The sequence below is a fragment of the Pelophylax lessonae genome (assembly GCF_965119305.1).
Source record: "Pelophylax lessonae genome assembly, chromosome: 8".
Taxonomy (NCBI): Eukaryota; Metazoa; Chordata; class Amphibia; order Anura; family Ranidae; genus Pelophylax; species Pelophylax lessonae.
The window spans coordinates 201,418,805-201,438,862 of NC_138775.1; the positions used below are offsets into that span (position 1 = coordinate 201,418,805).

At 45.1% G+C, this 20,058-nt stretch overlaps 1 protein-coding gene across 1 annotated transcript in view; it reads left to right on the forward strand.

Annotated features, from left to right (window-relative positions):
• The first annotated feature begins 7,373 nt into the window (after positions 1–7,373).
• The window catches only part of GTF2B (general transcription factor IIB), a 43,233-nt gene continuing 30,548 nt past the window's right edge, over positions 7,374–20,058 (forward strand). Inside the window, exon 1 of the mRNA XM_082264745.1 lies at positions 7,374–7,527. Within this exon, the coding sequence (XP_082120871.1) occupies positions 7,511–7,527 (17 nt within the window). The 5' untranslated portion in view covers positions 7,374–7,510. The remainder of the gene's footprint in view (positions 7,528–20,058) is intronic.

Here is a 20,058-nt window from a genome sequence, read left to right on the forward strand (position 1 = left end):
TCCTCTTTTATCAGCATGATAACTTCTGATAAGCTCTCCAAAACAGGAGATAAAAGCAGCAGAATATTTGTGTCGTGGAAGGGACTTAGAGATAGATAAGCAGAGATTTTTTTTTCACAGCACAGCCTGCAAGTTTCTTCATTCCCCTGCCTATGTGGGGGGGGTGCCTTTCCTCCAATCTCCAATCAGCTCATGCACAGTGTATGTCTACATTCTTCCCGCCCCTACTGCTGAAACAGGAAGAAATATGTGTAACACAATCTGCACTTTATAAAGCATATAGAAAGCTGAAGACAGCAGTTATACATGTAAAACTTCTGTAGGGAGATTTGTCTCATCTTTGTGTATCATCTGAGGCTGTTCACTTCACTGGGTATGTGTGAGGGTTTACATTTACTTTAAGGTTTATTGGCTGTCGCTTGGCAACTCGAAGTTTCAGCTTGCTCCAAAAATTTTTTATAGGGTTAAGGTCTGGAGACTGGCTAGGCCACTCCATGACCTTAATATGCTTCTTATTGAGCCACTCCTTTGTTGCCTTGGCAGTATGTTTTGGGTCATTGTCATGCTGGAAGACCTATCCACGACCCATCTTCAGTGATATGGCTGAGGAAGAAGGTTCTCATCCAAGATTTTACAATACACGGCCCTTTCCATTGGCCACTCGAATGCGGCAATGTCGGCCTGTATCTTTAGCAGAGAAACAGCCCCAAAGCATAATGTTTCCACCTCCATGCTTGACTGTAGGGATGGTGTTCTTAGGGTCATAGTCAGCAATTTTCTTTCTCCAAACATGGCGAGTCGAGTTAATGCCAAAGAGCTTAATTTTGGTCTCATCTGACCACAGCACTTTCTCCTAATCCTTCTCTAAACCATTTGGATGTTCATTGGCAAACTTCAGACGGGCCTGTATAGGAGAGGGACCTTGTGGGCTCTGCAGGATTTCAATCCATGGCGGGGTATTGTGTTACCAATGATTTGTGGACCCAACTGCCTTGAGATCATTCATAAGTGCCTCCTGTGTAGTTCTGGGCTGATTCCTAACTTTTCTCATGATCATCCTTAACCCATAAGGCGAAATCTTGCATGGAGCTCCAGACCGAGGGCAATTGATAGTTATTTTTGTATTTCTTCCATTTGTGAATAATCGCTCCAACAGTTGTCTCCTTCTCACCAAGCTTCTTGCTGATGGTCTTTTAGCCCATTCCAGCCTTGTGCAGGTTTACAATCTTGCCCCTGATGTCCTAGGACAGCTTTTTGGTCTTGTCCATGATGGTAGGGTTTGAATGGAAGAAAGAAATTTTGTGGACAGATGTCTTTTATACATATATTGAGTTGTCATTAGGAGCACCTTCTTAAATTGACAGGACTAATCAATGTACCACATGAGCACATACTGTAGCCAGTCTGTGGGAGCCAGAATTATTGTTGGTTGGTAGGGGATCAAATACTTATTTTACTCACTGAACTGCAACTCAATTTATTGTTTCATGTTTTTTTCTGGATTTTTGGTTGATATTCTGTCTGTCGAACTGTCTGTGGGCAAACTTACAAAATCTGCAGGGGATCAAATAATTATTTTCCCCAATGTAGATAGTGAAACATACTGGTAACATACTTGGATACCCTAAATCTTCCATAGGCGATGCTTTAAAAGCCCTTGTAGGTCATCATTTCAGATGTAACCATACATAATGGGCCTAGAATTTTTGCACTCACTCCAGCATGTGGAGTGATATGTAACATGTGCAGTTTGATCTTTTTGTTGTGACAGGTTCTCTTGATTGAGATGTCAGGGGTCTATTACATCCCTGTTGTCTCTACTTCCCTCTATTAAAGATAACGGAAATCTCGCTCTATTATTTTCTTCCCTGGTCGCTGTGGCAGCCTAACATGGTAATGACGTAATACATGTTTGCTTCTGGCTTTTTACAAGGTAGGGGGAGCTAAATGAACAGATAATTGCTGTCAGCAACTGCCATGCTGGTCCCTGCTTATGGGAGCGTATAGTAGATGTAAAACCCCCCGCTGCTACTGACATATAACATGTCAGTGGCAGCAAATGGGTTAAACACTACACCTTAAGGCAATTGTTTTCCCTTCTATTTTATAGAACACATAGAACCAGCACTACCAACAACATTATCATGTAGGGCTCATTTACAATGACTTTCTACATTTGGATTGATCTTCAGAGAGCATTTCACAGGCAGTGAGAAGGCACTGTATCACCCCCTTACCATCTGCTTGAACCTCGCACTAGTGTGTCATAACTGCATGCAGCTGTGGGGCAGGTGCAGTTTGGCCCCACTCACTTAAATGGGCTGGGTTTGGTGGGCAGTAGCACCCAGTGAAAAGGACAGGGCTATAACACCCACCATGGCTGCTGCCTCTGCAGCTAAAAGGTGTAGCTGTTTACTCTTATTACGAAAATGTGCATACAACTGCAGAAAGAGCGAAGCAAGATCACTAAGCAACAGTTTCTCTCCTTCCAAAAAACGTTTCTATGAGTATGGCAAAAGAACTGAAGACTTCTAGCTGTCAAGGTCTTACCTTGCCTTCCTGTTGGCAGCCATCTTGGACATGTGCAGACTGCTGTCTCTTATAAACTCTGTTTGCATCATCACTTGTCTGCTGCCTGGGCGTCGCTCAGTGATGATGTTGCACACCTGTTTATATATATCACCTGATGGCTTTCAGACCTTGCCCTTGCATTTGTGCTCCAAGGTGCATCACTGCTAGTAGTCCTCTGGTCTCTGTGGTTTCTCCGTGCATGACTTGGCTGACAACCTTCCTGGCTCTGGATTCCGCATCGGCAGACGACCCTGCATCAGACGACGACCCAGCTTCGGCAGACTACCCGCTTCTGGACTCTATCTTGGCTTGGATGACTACCTGTTCCTGGACTCGATCCCAGCTTGGATGACTACCTGCTTCTGAACTCGACTCCGGCTGTTCTTGATTTTGCTTCTCTCTCTTGCTGTGCGATTATTATTGTTGCATAAATAAATAGCTTTATTTTACTTTATCTTCATGTGGTCTGGTTTCCTGGCACCCTGACACTAGCAAAGTCAATCCAAGCTAGACAGTGCATGCCCTTGGGACAACTCAGGTTAGACCCATGTTTAACCCATGAAATCTCTACGCAGTTCCAAGCTTAGTAAATGGTAGGCAAATATGAGGTAGGATTTTAAATACCTCTCCACTGGACAAAAATACTTCACAAAATGTTAAAAATCCATATATACATCTTTATTTGATTCAGTTAAAAATACATTCATAAAATCATATATCAAAAAGTACAAGAACATTTATACTACTCATCATTCCCCATTCAAGGGATGGAAATTGTTTAGCAAGGTAGTCTTTGAGATTAGATGAGAGTGGTCAACGCATTTTTCAGGAAATCCCGCTTCCTCAGGACCTCCTATCTCATATAAAGATATAGCAGGAAGAAGTTCTAAAAATGAAAATACATATAAGTCACATAATGTCTACATGTATAATTTACATCATTGTCAATCAATATGTGAATAATTGATAACTATACAATATATAAATTCTCAATATACCTTGCTGCAGCTGTGTAAAATCCCATTAATGTAAAATTGGTTCACCGGTATAGATATAATGATTATATGTAAGTATCCCTTAAAGCCTTAGGTCTGGGTCCTGTGCTGCGAGCAAGGATTCAAGCAAATTATTCTATACCCTGAGCTCGAGTCTGTGTCAATTGCTATCTGTCAGAAGCCTTTGCTATTACCAATGGAATTAGCCAAGGCTGCCAACTTTCCCCTCTAATATATATAGTAATCTTGGAATCGCTCCTGCGCTGTGTGAAAACAAAACCGAATGTGAAAGATGTCAGGGTCAGTGACTAGGAACACAAACTCGCCACTTTCACTGATTAAATACTACACTTCCTGACCAAGTCTCACACTATTCTCCCTAATCTGTTAAAGGAACCAGAACGTTTTGAGTGTTGTCTAACTTCAAAATCAAATATTCCAAATCTCTTGCACTCAATAGGGTTTATTTACTAAGGCTGGAGAGTGCAAAATAAGGCTCTTCTGCATAGAAACCAATCAGCTTCCAGGTTTTCTTGCCAAAGCTTAATTGAGCAAGCTGAGGTTAGAAGCTTGGAGTGGTTTCTTTGCAGAAGTGACCAATCCTCTTTTGTCTCCATCTGCAGCACTGCTGGCTTCTCTTCCACTTCCTCCCTCCAGCTGCAGGGAGCATCTCCGTCCCCATCCCTCTGTTTTCCGGGCCCCCTGAGTGCGCCCCTTTTCCCTCCAGCTTTGCTGGTGTTCTGTCAGATTAGGAAACCCGTCAGATCAGGTAACAGAAGTGACGGTCCTTCAGCTGACTGACCAAAAATACTTACTGCGCATGCGTTCCACCGCTAATAGGTTTCCTAATCTGACAGAACACGAAGGTGGCGGCGAACATCTTGTTACACCCAGCGAAGTCTTGAATTTCACACTTATTTTAGCAGTAAACTGAGCTTATATACTGAAATACAGTATTTTTCTGCAAGTGAGTGAGGGTGCCCAAAAATGTCTGTCAATGCCTTATGACTATAGGTTTGGCGTTCAGCAGTGCTGGGTGTACCAAGATGGCCATCGCCACCTTCTGACTGCAAACAGTTTCACAGATTTCAAAATACTGTATTTCAGTATATAAGCTCTGTTTTCTGCTAAAACAAGTGTGAAATTTAAGACTTTGGGTGTAACAAGATGGCCTGCCGCCTTCGTGTTCTGTCTGATTAGGAAACCTATTAGCGGTGGAACGTATGCGCAGTAAGGCTCCTTTCACACGCTGCGCTACATGCTGCAGGCCGTTCTCTGCTCAGCGGGGATCGATCCGCCGATCCCCGCTGAGCAGGCGGATGACCGCTCCGTCTCCGCACTGTGTGCAGAGAGGGAGGTGATAGAGTTCCGCTGCTCTCTATGGGGAATCGGATGAGAGCAGACTGCCTGTCCGTTCTCATCCGATCCCATCCGATCACGGACAGGATCGGATGCGGATGGAAGCGGGTGTCAGCGGACATATCTCCGCTGACATCTGCTGCCCCATAGGGATGCATTGAGGATCCGATCAGATCCGCCTAAAAACTGACAGACAGATCTGATCGTATCGTTCGTGTGAAAGGAGCCTAAGTATTTTTGGTCAGTAAGCTGACAGAACGTCAACTATTCAAAGATTACCATCATCATTCATTGACAACTATTCATTGGAGACAAGGAGACTTTCAAACCATCTTTGGATGAGTCTATCAGCTTGATATCCATCCCTTCCAGTCCCTCCCCACTTCCCTAATATGGGGATTCCATCACCAACATGTTGAAGATTAACTCTTCTTACATTTATCATATTCATATTTTCACTTTTTGATACTATTTGGGTTCTTCTGCATATGTGGAGTGCTAGGGGTGGGTTGTGTGCATGTTTTTAGATGTATGTGGTGTGTGTTTTGGTACCATTTTAATGGATTTTGCTATCCTGCACAGACTTTTTGGTTTGTAACTTTCTGTTTTTTGATTAAAAATTATATATATTTTTGCAACCCAGTGAGTGTTTGGTTATATTCAATATTTGCATTGGTTGGGTGGTTGAGTATCAAATCAGGTTTTTAAACTACGTTTCTCCCCAAGCTGATGGAACGTCACTTCCATTATGTGATCTGAGGGGTTTCCTAATGTGACAGAACAGCAGCTTCCCTCCTCTCCCACCGGTAGCTGCTACAGGCACACAAGGGGATGTTTCAGGATGGAGAATGGGGGAATGGTCCGGTAAATATGTCATATAACCACTTGCCGACTGCCGTCAGTATATTTACTGCGGCAGTCAGCCCCTCACGGGCAAAGCGACGTAGGTCTACATCGCTAGCCTGTGAGGCTCTGGGGAGTGAGTGCGCGCCCCTGAATGCGCGCTCCCGCTCCCGCACGGACCCCCCCCGCCCGTGTGCCCGGCGGACCCGATGTCCGCCGGGCACTCGCAATCGTCCGTTACACCGGGAGAAAGGCAGGAGGCTAATGTAAACAAAGCCGCCTATCATTCTCCCCTGTGTAAGAATGGTGATCATACGGTTCTCCTATGTAGGACCGTTGATCCCTGTTCTTACAGCTCAAGCCACAGCCAATCACAGTTAGAAACACGCCCCTAGGGACACACTTAACCCCTCCCTCTCAAAAAAAAGTTAACCTCTTCACATCCAGTGTCATTTTTACAGTAACAGTGCATATGTATAGCACTGATTACTGTAGAAATGTCACTGGTAACCCCAAAAGTGTCAAAAATGTCAGTCAAGGGTCCGATCTGTCCGCTGCAATGTCGCAGTACCGCAAAACAAAATCGCAGATCGCCGCCGTTACGCGTTAAAAAAAAAACAACAAAAATGACAAAAATCTTTCCCTTAGTTAGTAAACACAATAACTTTTGCGCAAACCAATCAAAATACGCTTTTTGCGATTTTTTTTACCAAACATATGTAGCATAAAACAAATTGGCCTAAAATGTTAAAAAATTTTGATTTTTACATTTTTTTGGGGGGGAATTTCATATAAAAACATGTGAAAAATATTGTTATTTTTGCAAAATTGACGCTCTTTTTTTTGTTTATAGTGCATGATCAAAAAATCGCACAGGTGATCAAATACCACCAAAAGAAAGCTCTGTTTGTGGGAAAAAAGGACGTCAAATTAGTTTAGGTACAGCGTCGCACGACCGCGCAATTGTCCGTTAAAGTCACGCAGTGCCGAATCGCAAAATAGTCCCTGGTCAGGAAGGGGGTAAAATCTTCCGGGGCTTAAGTGGATAATAATGATATTGGTGTATTCTGGGGGGGAGGGGGGACACTGTCAGGTAAGCAGTATGGGGCCCCGTGATTTCTAACAGCAGTCCTACTAGTTTTGCTTTCCTCCAGACTTGTAAAGGAAAGCAAAACCATTTGAGGTGTACACAATCCTGCTGACTCCCTCCAATACACTTTATTGTGTCTATTGTCACTACCCTATAATTCTCTGATTATAGCTTCCAAACAATCTCTGACCTTTTTTAAGAACTTCAACTAGTCCAACAGCTTTTATATAAGATGTTGTGTTAACCAAAACCATAAAACAGTATTCTATGTCACTCTTAAATAGACACAAGCACCTCCTAAGATCCACTGGCTGAGGAACGAAAGCCCAGACGCCACATCCTCTTTTCCTCCTGCCCCTCTAAATCACAATAGTTGTGTACTGTACGCGCATGCGTGCCTCATCTAGGTTACAGTGACTCGACACGCATTCCTCAGCAAACAAGTCGAGTACGCATGCGTAATAAAGTACGCATGCGTAATAAAGAGGGCTGGCGGCTGCCTGTTTTTTTTTTCTTGTGCGCCTGCGCGGTAGCGAACAATGAGTCCCTATGTACTCACGGCTTCCCAATAGAGCCACGTGATCGAGTTCTATAAAAAGAGAAGCGTGGTGCCTGCTGGATTACTGTACGGAGGTCAGCGGACGCCGTAACAATGGCGTCGACGAGTCGGTGAGTGGCTCGGCTCTTCTGTGTGTTACCGAACTCTGCCTTATCCGTGTGAATGTCAGCGGGCGGCAGACGGTGACTAGACTTCCCTGAAGGTGGCGGTTGGTAGTGCTACGTAGTGGGGGAGCGGCAGCTGTGGTGTCTGCTGTTCGGGGACGTGTGTGTGAGAGAGAGATACGGCTTTGTCCCTAGCCTGTGTCACCTGCTCTCCAGACACTCTCACAGGAGGGAGTCTTTACAGCTGAAGTAGTAGGACAAGCTGTGGCTCCTGGGACTTGTAGTTCTCTGGTCACTGTACTATGGCCAGGATGACGGTCTAGTCTGAGTATAAGATGTACATGAGCGCTGAAAATCAAACCAATCCTAAAACTTGGGGGGTTTTCCTGCCCCCGGGCTGCAGGTGCTGTGTACAGCCTGCGATACAAGAGGATGGCCGTACTCCAAAGCCGCCAATGGCATCTGTGCGTCTCTGCGTACGCGTGCGACATTACCTGAGCGCAGGAGTTTCCGCTTCCTAGAAATGTGCGCATGCAGGGCCATTGGCGCCTACAAGACTATGGGCAGCTACAGTCGTTTACTTGTATGGGGGGCTGTAAGCGTCGACCCGAAATGTTACATCTCAACCCCTCACCGTCTGTGTGTGGATGGAAGCTTAAAGCGAAGTTCCACCCAAAAATGGCCTCCTGGCCTGCCACATTTGGCATGTCCATTTTTTTTTTTTTGGGGAGTGGGACCTAGATTTGACAGGTACCCACTTCCGCTCGGCCACCTAGGCGGCTCGAGTGGAAGTTCTCCTCTCCCTCCCATCTTCTGGGTCACGTCACAGGTCCCAGAAGATTGCCTGTACACACAGGGGGGCACAGTACGCACCCGGCTGTGAAGCCGCAAGCTGTCACAGCCAGGTACCCACACTAGAGATGCCGGCGCCACAGGGAGAGGGAGAGAACCAAGGCTCCCGCCGGCCGCATTGCTGGACCGTGGAACAGGTAAGTGTGTGTTAAAGCGGAGTTCCACCCAAAAGTGGAACTTCCGCTTTAGGGAGTCCTGACCCCCCGACATGCCACATTTGGCATGTCATTTTTTGGGGGGGGGAGCGGGTCCCTAGTTTTGACAGGTACCCGCTCCCACTTCCGCTCGGAGCGCCGCGGCGCCCTGAGCGGAAGTTCTCCTCTCCCCCTCCCTCCCTGCAATGAGGTCCCAGAAGATTGCCGGCCAATCACGGCGCGCAGCGCGACTCGCGCATGCGCAGTGGGTACCCGGCTGTGAAGCCGCAAACTGTAACAGCCGGGTGCCCACAGCAGTGATGCCGAGGGAGAGGATCGAGGCTTCCGGCGGCCGCATCGCTGGACCGTTGGACAGGTGAGTAAATGGCTGGAACTCCGCTTTAAAGTGGAGTTCTGCCTTCCCCCTCCACCCCCTCCAAGAATTTAAAGTCAGCAGCTACACATCCTGTAGCTGCTGTCTTTTAATATTTAGACACTAAAGCCCCGTACACACGTACTGATCGTCGGCCGAACGATCGGCCGTCTTTTGTCCAGGGCTGTCGTGTCTGTTGAAAACTGCAAAAGACTGCACACAAATTTTGGCGGCCAACAGCCGACTGCAGAAGTGATGTCATGTGATGGTTAACTTTCCTTGTCTGTCTTTTCTGAGCATGCCCAGTCTTGCTAATCTGCTGTCTTTCGGCCGAAATCTTTACTGACTGGCGAACAATCGGCCGTTCTGGTGACGGCCAACAAATATTTTAAAGTCTGCACGACAGATTCTGTTCGGCCGAAAATGCGCTGTTGGCTGTCAGAAGCATCCTACTAACAAGCCTACAATCGGCCGATCGTTCGGCCGAATATTTACGGCCAACAATCGGTATGGGGCTTTACCTGTCCTGGAGTCCTGTGATGTTTCCATCGGCTGTTGGGTGCTGCTGCCGCCATTGCCAGTAAGGAAACCCGGCAGTGAAGCCTTGTGGCTTCACGAGTGGGTCCCTACTGTGCATTCCTATTGGCTTGGCGGTGGGGGAAGGAGGAGGGGGCCAAACTTCCGAGGAACGACGCCGCGGCGCCGTATCCTGGAAGTGGGCAAGGGTACCTGTCAAAAACAGGTACCTGTTTCCCCCCCTCAACCCTGAAAGGTGCCAAATGTGGCACCGTAGGGGGGGAGGAAGCAAAAGGGCACAAGATCCACTTTTGGGTGGAACTCTGCTTTTTACGTCAGTAGCTACACTTTTTGGGGCGGGTGAGGAAGGTCCAGAAATTTTGTGGATTGCTGCGCCCTCCGTGCGGCAAGGGTACCTGGTTTTGACAGGTATCTGCTTCTTGTGTGGTCGAAAATGCAAAATTTGGCAATGGAGGGGGCATGCGAGCAAGCAGGGCTCCGCTTTAACTATTCTCAGTTTTCCAGTCATGTGATCTCTCCAGCTTAACAGGAGATAGCATCAACAATGGATAGAATTCCATGGCGGTGATGTCACCCATAGGCTTACTATGGGACATCCATTGTCGGCTGTCCTTCCTCTCCCCTGAAGCCGGCCGCTGGTAGCTGATCATGTGACCAGACTGGAGTGCTCTGAGAATAGGCAAGTATAGCCATCTTCCTTCTACAGGGTAGTTGGTATAGAAATTAGGAGGGGGGTGAGAGCGGTTTAAAGCTTAGATCTAGCCTGGACTTCCAGTGGGGTATATATTAGAATCTTGAACAAGAATTCGTACTAAAATTCAGTGTTTAATAGTAGTTTGAGATTTTGTTTGCTTTTGAAGTGTTACTAAACCCGCAACAGTAAAATCAGTCTGTATATGAATTAAAGCATACTTGTTCTACTCACTGTGGAACCTAAGGGGTTAATCCTCCACATTGTGTAAAAAGGCTGTTTGATCCTGTCTTCTCTGATCCTACCCTTCCACTGTCCCCAATATATCTCCTTATAAGACGGAGCCTTTGGTGTCGGGATCCACATGCTCGGTTTGGTGTTTATTGCTAGAGTTTTTTTCTTGGGAGAGTGCATGTGATCAGCACAGGGCCAATCAACACTCTTCAGACAGAGGGTCAGGGGAAAATAAACTCCTACAAACTTAACCAGACACTGATAAGGTCACACGACTGCTATATACTACTGATGAGAAAAGTTATTAAGCAGTTTATATTTACTATAATTAAGCATTTCCGTGTTCTGTGGGAGAACAGATATAGTGAATGCAGGCTCATGGGTTTAGTTATACTCATTTTTTATGCACATTTGTCCAAAAACTGGCTCCTAACTTTTTTAGCTGGCTCCTAGATTTCAGGAAAATTTGTCAAGCCCTGCTTTAACGTTCAATTTAGGAATAAATGGACTTTACTAGGCCCCTTTCACACAGGCGGACCCTTCAGATCCGCCTGTCCGTTTTTTTGACGGATCTGAACGGTCCCCCCATGCATTCCTAAGGGGCATCGGATGTCAGCGGAGACATGTCCGCTGACATCCGACCCGATCTGATCCGTCAAATCTGGACGGATGGAAACCCTATTTTCCATCCGTCCAGCAGATCGGATCGGGTGAGAACGGACTGACGGTCCGTTGACATCCGATTTCCCCCATAGAGATGCATGGGGAACTGTCAGCTGTGTCTCCGCACACAGCGCAGAGACACAGCTGTCCTCCTGCTGCTCAGCGGGGGATCGGCGGCTCTGAAAGGAGTCTGTGAAAGGAGCCTAAAGGAAAACTGCTCCTTTGAAATTTCTTGCCACTATGATCAAAAACAAACTTTGATTTGACCCCACTAATGATTAGAAAACAGAACTAATGTTTTTACAATGAAAAATGTTGAACAGACTTCTATTAGTAGTGTATACCCAGCTTTAAAGTCCAACTCCAGTCAACATTTTTTTCGCATGCAGTGGGGTTGAGCTAGGGCTGAAAAGGTTATCTGCTTGGTTTGCTTAGAGGTGAACAAAGAGCCTATACTTGCCCAGTCCTTCGATCCTCTGAAAATTGGTACTCCCTCACATCCAGTGGTGGATTGTTCCTCATGTCCAGAGCCAGTCTATGGGTGTGATGACATCAGGAACATTCCACTGCCCTAGGCCGCAGGGGAACAGGTGCCTCAGGGACCAGTTTTGTACTAAGATCGGAGGATTATATGGGAAATGTAGTTTCAAAACATCTGGGGTGCCAAGGTTCGCCATGTAGTATGGGAAGAGCCCCACCGCTTGGGAAAAATAATAAATTGCCCAGAGTTTAGCTTTGATTATGTCCAACCACTGGAGAGCAGTCAGACTTATACCAGCAAGATGTGATGGCAAGCTACACAGAAGTCTACGCTATTACTGACCTCCCCTTCAGTGAAAAATCTGGTCGTCTGGCTGTTATGCTGTCCTGGAGGCTTATGCCTCGTACACACGCAACGATTATCGGCCGACCGATCGGCCGTCTTTTGTCCAAGTTGTTTTGTTGGTTGGAATGTGCCTAGACTGCACACAAATTTTCTCGGCCAACAAAAATCTACTTCAGAAGTGATGTCATGTGCTGGTTTACTTTCCATGTGTTTTTTCTTCTCTGAGCATGCCCAGTCTTGCTCATCAGATTGTTGTCTGCCGAAATCTGTACTGACTGACGGAAAATCGGCCGTTGTGTTGACAGCCAACAAAATTTTTATAGCCTGCACACCAGATTTTTTTCGATCGGACGTTGGCCGAAAATTCACGGCCAATTATCAACGCGTGTGTACAGGGCTTTAGTTCAACGCGTGTGTACAGGGCTTTTGTTCCCATTCACATGTACATGTGCAAGCCAGGTTGTTAGGAGGCTTTTTTTCTTTGCACATTTGTCCATGTGACTTGTAATATGGAAAGATAATGGTTTTCAACCCCATAGGCCAGTGATGGCAAACCTTGACACCCCAGATGCTTTGGAACTACGTTTCCCATGATGCTCATGCACTCTGCAGTGTAGTTGAGCATCATGGGAATTGTAGTTCCAAAACATCTGGGGTGCCAAAGTTCGCCATCACTGCCATAGGCTTTTAAAAGGTAGCTCTTGGAAAAACACAATTAATTTTTTTTTTTTTTTTTTAAGGAACTCCTGTTAGAGGCCATAACCACCAACCGTAACTAAAGTTGCCCATAAACCAGTAGAATGTCTTTGGAAAATGTTTGTTTCAAGAGTGTTCATTCAGTTTTCTGCTCGTTTGTGGGGTATGTAGTATGGCCAGCTTTAGGTGGGGGTATGTAGTATGGCCAGCTTTAGGTGGGGGTATGTAGTATGGCCAGCTTTAGGTGGGGGTATGTAGTATGGCCAGCTTTAGGTGGGGGTATGTAGTATGGCCAGCTTTAGGCGGGGGTATGCAGTATGGCCAGCTTTAGGCGGGGGTATGCAGTATGGCCAGCTTTAGGCGGGGGTATGCAGTATGGCCAGCTTTAGGCGGGGGTATGCAGTATGGCCAGCTTTAGGTGGGGGTATGTAGTATGGCCAGCTTTAGGTGGGGGTATGTAGTATGGCCAGCTTTAGGTGGGGGTATGTAGTATGGCCAGCTTTAGGTGTGAACGGGCCCTTTGAGAATAATGGGATTCTTTGAGTGGTGTTGGCAATTGGGAATGGTCTTACAAAATGCTAAGGTGTGAAATGAAGGCTTAAAGGACAACTGACCCATTATAAGAGAGTCCTCTAATTCACCCTTCCCCCCCAATCTAAGGCTCCATGTACACGGGACGCTGGAAATGGCCGTTTAGGAGCAGTTGGGCGTTTTTTTTCAGAAGCCCCTGAACCCATCTACATTTTATCTTATCTGTCCATGTACACTGGGTCGTTTACAGTCATTTGCAGGCAGTTGCGTTCAGGGACTGTTTTTAGAACGCAATTATTTGCGTTCGAACGTGTGTTTCCCGGCGTTTCAAACGCGTCCAAACGCGATGACCTGCGTTTTGCGTTCGCGGTTTTCCATTTTAAAGGGGAATCATTTTTTTTGACCTCTAGGAACGGTTCTAAACGCAAACGCCGCTAAACGCGGGTACAAACGCGACTGAACGGACGTTTCAAACGTCCTAAAAATTCCAGCATTCAAAGGGACTTTTAACAACGTCCCGTGTACATGGAGCCTTAGGCTGGCTAAAGCAACTCAAATGTCTTATTCCTGCTAAACTATCAGAGGCCAACAGTGATTGGACATCTAGGCAGCCACCGGTGATGTCTGCTTGCATACAATAGCTGGTAGTGGTGTTTCCTCCATCTACACCACAGGTGTCAAACACAAGGCCCGCGGGCCGAATGCGGCCCCCCAGGCCATTTCATGTGGCCCTCGCACCTCTCCTGCAGCTGCAGCACCCCCCTTGTCTCTGCCCCCACCTTGTCTCTGTAGTCGACAGCAGAGAGGACAGAACTCCTTTGCCAGATCCTACACTCCTCTGTGCAGCTGTAGAAAGTCTCCTCTTTGCCCCCCCAGGACATGGGGTGCTCTGGACATCTAATCCTACAGATATAACCGGCCCTTTAAAGGCAACCATAATGCTGATGCGGCCCACAATGAAAGGGAGTTTGACACCCCTGATCTACACTGTTAACATGGGTGGGGGGAACTGATTGAGAAATATATTTTATTTTTCATTCTGCACAAAAAAGTCAAGCCGTGTATGGCTACCATAACCTCTACAGTAAGTCCCCTAATTATGAACCAGTGACATTCCGGGAGCTTGTTTAAGTCCAACAACGATCAGCGCTTTCAGACAAAGGCTGTGAGCGCTGATCGGTGCGTTCAGAACACAATAGCTTAGCGGGGGAGATGGCTGCACCAACATTGCTTGTGTTCGTATGGTGATGTCAGTTGTTGGTTTTCCGTTCAGCCCGCTACGTTGAACAAGAAAACCCATGAAAACAATTCATATCTTTTCAAGTTAAAATGTTCATGTGTTGGGGACTTGCTGTACTAAGAAATCTCCATATCAGGTTCTTACCCCAGTAGCAGAGCCATGTCCTACTGTAACATTTACCTGACTTAGCAGAAATCCTCCGAGTTTCTGGCTGCGCTTGCACCGAGGCTGGTCATACGCTAGTAGATTCTCGAATAAATGTTTGTGTGATTACAAAAAATTGTATGGAGGTTCTCAGTACATTCAATAACTTGACTAAAGTACTTCAAAATGTATTTTGCTTTTAGCATTTTTTTTGGAATAAAGGGACCGGACTCCACTAACAAATCGAACGAATGTGAATGTTTTTAAAACAAAAAATGTAAAACCAAATTCTACAAGAGTCTAGCTGGCTCAAAGCGTCATGGACTTGCATAGGGCCACAGCTTCAGCACCCTGGTTAAGGCCCCATCAGTTTATGTATTTCCCTCAGTAAGGTTTCTTTTAGGCTGACCATAGAAGGTTCAAATCTCGGCCAGTTAGCAGGAACCCGCCAAGATTCAAATAGTGTATGGGCATGCTGAATGTTCTAAGTTGCTTGATCGACTTGGGTACAGCCAGCCTGCCGGACTTGTGATTATCGCTAGCAGGAGCTACTATAGGCACTAGCAATAATCATTGGGGGGAGCGTGGAGGAAGCCATCTGTCGGGAGAGGACAATCATTCAGAATTAATTGCAGTTGCCTTTAACCTGCTTTTAAGATGCCTTTGCATTTCCATAGAATTGTATGCCTAGAGATGGTGCGCTGAGTATCCCATAGTATGCTGAGAGTATTAGTTCTAGATTGAATAAAAGCCTGTTAACACTGGCCCATTCCAGTGAGCAATTCATTGTTTTTACTAGAGAGACCCCAAAATTTTGGCGGCCCAAACATATCTGCTGAAAATGGTGTTTTGTGCATTATGCTAATAATGGCGCCCGAAAAAAGCACAAGATTTTACTATGATTTTACTGTGCTGATGGTGTGTTTCATAAGTCATGTGACTCAAAAAAACACAAACATGGAATGGGTGTGTTATTGATGCGTTCTTGCTGTGTTTTCAATGGAGGTGCAGTTTTTTTTAACTGACCAAAAATGCAGCAAGCAGGATTTTTAAGTGCATTCACACCTCAGTGTTTTAAATCAGACAGATTTGCTGCAATTCTGCCTGCAATTTAAAAGCGCCGAGGTGTGACTAACAAATCGCAGAACACACATTTGAGGTGCCATTCATTTTAGTGGCACTTAAAATCGCAGTGGGGTTCTGGCACGATAGAGGAGCAACCCGCATGTCTCCCAAAAGTAGCTTCCAAGCTTTTTTTGGGCAACAAGCTTCACGCAATGTGATTGCAAGAAAAGGGAGAGTATGATCTGAAATATGCACAGTGACAAATCGCCATCGCTAAATATACATACAAAAAAGGAACCGTGGTCATGGGACTTTGTATGAGGTAAGTCCCTTATTCAATCACAGAATTCTATAGAATCACAAAATGGTTTATTAAATACGGTATTTAATATTCAACACTTGTATATAGAAAAAAAACATAACCCATATAAAATACAGACATGTATACATGTGGATAACTGACATAAAAATAGGGATATATTCTATGTAGAAGTATAATTCAGATAGCAATAAAAAAATGTAAAAATTGGGTATAAATATATATTATGAACAATCCATAGTCAGTCTCCAATATTATGTCTTCACATCTATGGGGTCTACGCGTTTCGTGGAGCCATCCACGGTCTTCCCTGCCATCCAGAGCTCTTGAAAATACCTAGTACTTCTGAGAATGGGGAAGCACATGGCCATCCCCCACTTCTTCCCACTTGCAGAGTATGGTACCTGTATGGAGCAGGGGAGGATTGAATGCTAAAATTACTTGTTGTTGGTGTGGTGGGTGTTTTTTTTTTTTTTTTTTTTTTTTTTTTGGTAGGGGGGTAATGGAATCTGTGATTATTTTGAATAGCTGAAAAATCAGAATACACAGTGCTATGTGCAAAATAAGACAAGAATTGCTATAGTTATAGGTATTATTTACAAAGATGGTGGTTACTTTGTGAGCATAAGAATCTGAGTGACAGTGCTGTGTAAAGGAAGGGAGAGATCCCTAAAACTACAATTATTCTGTGTGTATGCATGGCATTATCGGGTGAGGGCAGGAAGATCTTTTAGCCTAGTGAAGCTTGGCATGCAGATAGGTGCGACAGGGGCAAGGTAAGTTTTTTAGAAGCTGATGCAATTGGCTAAAATGTTACTTTACTTTGAAAAGACAAACTAATTTGGTTCAGTTTCAGGCTGGGTTCACACTGATGGTAATTGGGATGCGGGTTTCCCCACATCCAGTTCGCATGACAGGAGAGTGTGACTGGCTCTCAATGGAACTGGTTCACATATTTCCAGGACAGCCACAGTCCAAATTGCAGAAGGGTCTATTTTTGGCTTTAAGTGTGAATTCAGGCAAAAATTCGGACCAGATTCACACCTGAAACGATGTGACCTGCAGCAAGTGTAAATCCAGTCTAAAGCAGAACTACACTGCCTCTAACTAATTAATTTTTAATATTCCAAGCAAACTCAACCATCCATGCATATCTCCGTGCTTTTATTTTTCTGAGACATCGCCTTGAAGCCCTCCCAGCATTTCTGGCCATGGCCATCTTGAGTAAGGGAAGATGACTCGTGTAGCATTTACTTTTTGGAATCCATCTGCCTTTAGCTCAGACATGCAGGCAGGTGGGTTTGCTAAATTGAGAAAGCCTCCCCTCCTACATGAAAGGGGGAAAAAAATGCCCACGATGACTCCTGGAAAGTATGAACCCATTTTGGCCTAGGCCAAAAACCTGGAAGAAACCTGAAGAAATGTAACAAAAAATAAAACCAGTAAATATTATAATAATATACTTTACGATCTATTTACTAATGCTAGCAGCATAAGGATTAAAATGTTAGGCCTCCTTTGCAGGGGACAGACTCTGCCAGCTCAGCTGGGAATCTGTCTGCTGAGCAGGCGGGTGGCTTGTCCATGACCGCACTGCTATTGTGGGCAGGAGGAGGTTGTGCTTGGTTTAGCACCCCTCCTCCCTCATGAAGACTCCTGGGATATATGAGGACATTTTGCCTAGGCCTGGAAACCAGGAAGTAACTGAAAAAAAAAATGCAAAAAAAGTTTGAAACAAGTAAATTATTTACTTTCATATCTACTAATTCCAGCTGCTTCCGCGTTACAAATAGTCACTGTTGATTAAGGGAGTGAAGTTCAGCTTAGTGATTGTAAACACTATTTTATTTTTTATTTTTAATGACAAACATGTCATACTTACTATCTCTGTGCAATGGTTTTGTACAGAGCAGCCTGGATCCTCCTCTTCTTGGGTCCCCCACTGGTGCTTCGAACTCCTGGGTGTGCCGTCATAGGAAGTTGCTTACTATTGTACACCTGTGAGCCATGCTGTCTGGGTCTATTGACCGTGTGGCTTGGCTGTGCCCCCCCCCCACTTCCTTGTCACAGGATTTGATTGACAGCAGCAAGACTCAGTGGGTCCCGCTTAGGGATGTAACGATATCAAAATCTCACGGTACGATACAATTTCGATATTGACCTCGCGGTACGATATTTATTGCGATATTGTGGAAAAGCTCACGGTATTGTTAAATAGCTCATGATAGTGTTTGTGATGATAATAGCGAAAAAATACCGACATTTATTCTGCTTTTGCCAGTCAACAGGCAATTTATTGTTGTATTTATGGATCCACGACAACATAAAACACTGATCACATAGTGCTTTTAAAGTGCAAGTTGTAGTCAGGAACATCAATATTCTGTATAGTAATATTTGGTTGCATAACTGATTCTTCTGTGCAATGTTCAAGTTAAGAAGCAGCTAGAACAATTGTAAACAAACAATAGGCAATTCCCTTTAAGTGCAAACAAAGATCAAGTTAAATCAGGTTTAAATGTGCAAGGCAAATAAAGGCAGCCTTTTAAAACTGGTATTTAGGAACATAACTTAAACTTAAATAAAATAGTCAGTCAAAAAGCCTTTAAAAAAAACAGACCTATCATTTAGCTTATGTTCACGTTTTTCATCAGAAAGATCAAAATATCTACATTGCAAGAAAAAAAAAAAAATAGTAAAAAAAATCCTTAAACTCTGGTCTATGTAGTTAACAATGATTTGTTCCACGGGACTGTGTTTATTCCTCTTGCTTTTTGACGGACACCTGTCCTTTTTTAATATTGTAACCCAACCACGACGATATCGAGACACGACCACGACGATACGATATCGCGATATCTTCGATATCGTTACATCCCTAGTCCCGCTACTATTAATCTGCCCTGTGTGGAGAGAGCGGAGAGAACCGCTGCTCTCGAGTACAGCACTGGGTTGGGATCAAGCTCAGGTGAGTATAAGGGTGAAGGGTGGGGGAGGCTAGCTGCACACTTTTTTTTTTTTTTTTTTACCTTAATGCCTAGACTGTATTAAGGTAAGAAAACTTACTTTTTTTAAAGCCACTTTTTAATAAAAGCTCATCTAAGAAGTATAGAGACACCCAGTGCTGATCTTCTGTATATGGGAGTTTCCTGGCTGATCTTCTGTATACGGGAGTTTCCTGACTGTCTCAGGCTTCAGTAGTTCAATGTACTGAGGTGGTGCAAGCATGCAGATCAGGAAATAAAGGTGTAAAGCCAGAAGTCCATATTTGCATACTTATGCCTCGTCAGTGACTTAATGCTGATGCCATAAGCTGGTTACACACTACTGCATGCAGGCAAATGTGTTTTCCTAATAGTACTGTAATGCTAGCACTCTGTTAGAACTTAGAATGGCACCACAATGTAGGTGATAACAGACTTGAAACAAGTATAGGCATTTTTGTTTTTGACACTGATGTTCTTTTCTAGCTCTGTGACTTGCCAGCTACTAACTTAGAAATCTAAAGTTGCAAATCTGTTATGGCCATCTGTGTTGCAAAAATCTCATAAAGTAAACAGAAAAACTTCTTTACCTTTCCTTACTAAACCAAATTCTCCATTTGTGTCTTGCGTGCTCCTGCCCACACTTCTGCTAACAGTGGGGAGGGTTTCAGCGACAGGCAATGCTCATTTCTCAGCCTTTTCATCGCTTCTCGGCCTTTTGGCTAAGATCAAGTGTAGTATCTGTTCTTATCAGTTGGTATGGGCCTCAGCTAGTACCAGTATGACCGAAACCCGGAGCGCTCTAAGTATTGAGGTATGGGGAGTAGGTCATCTGGGAAAGCATGTGGGGCCTGCCGCCTCCTGATTCGAATGGGTTGAACTGTCCTAACCAGTTTGAAGGGGGCAGGAAAGCCGGTCTGACTGGGTGGCCGGTGGAACTGCTCCTGGATGTAATGGGCTGAGGAACAGGATGGCGAGGGGAGGGCTTTCTCTCCTGGGTTTTGATCTGGCCTTGCAAAAGGCCTGTCCCCCAGTGGTAGGTAAGCTCTCTAACCTGTCCAGGTTCTGATGTCTGCTGGTGGGGATAGGCTACACTCGGTCTGGCTGGGGGCTGAGATTGAAAAAGCCCGTAGTGTAAGTGCCCCTGGGGTGGCAGCCCAGGGGTGCCTTAATTTCTCACTGGTGAGGGGCAGCTCGCTGTGAGTTTTTTCGGCACCTTGGTCACTGCACTATGCACACCTTTTTCAC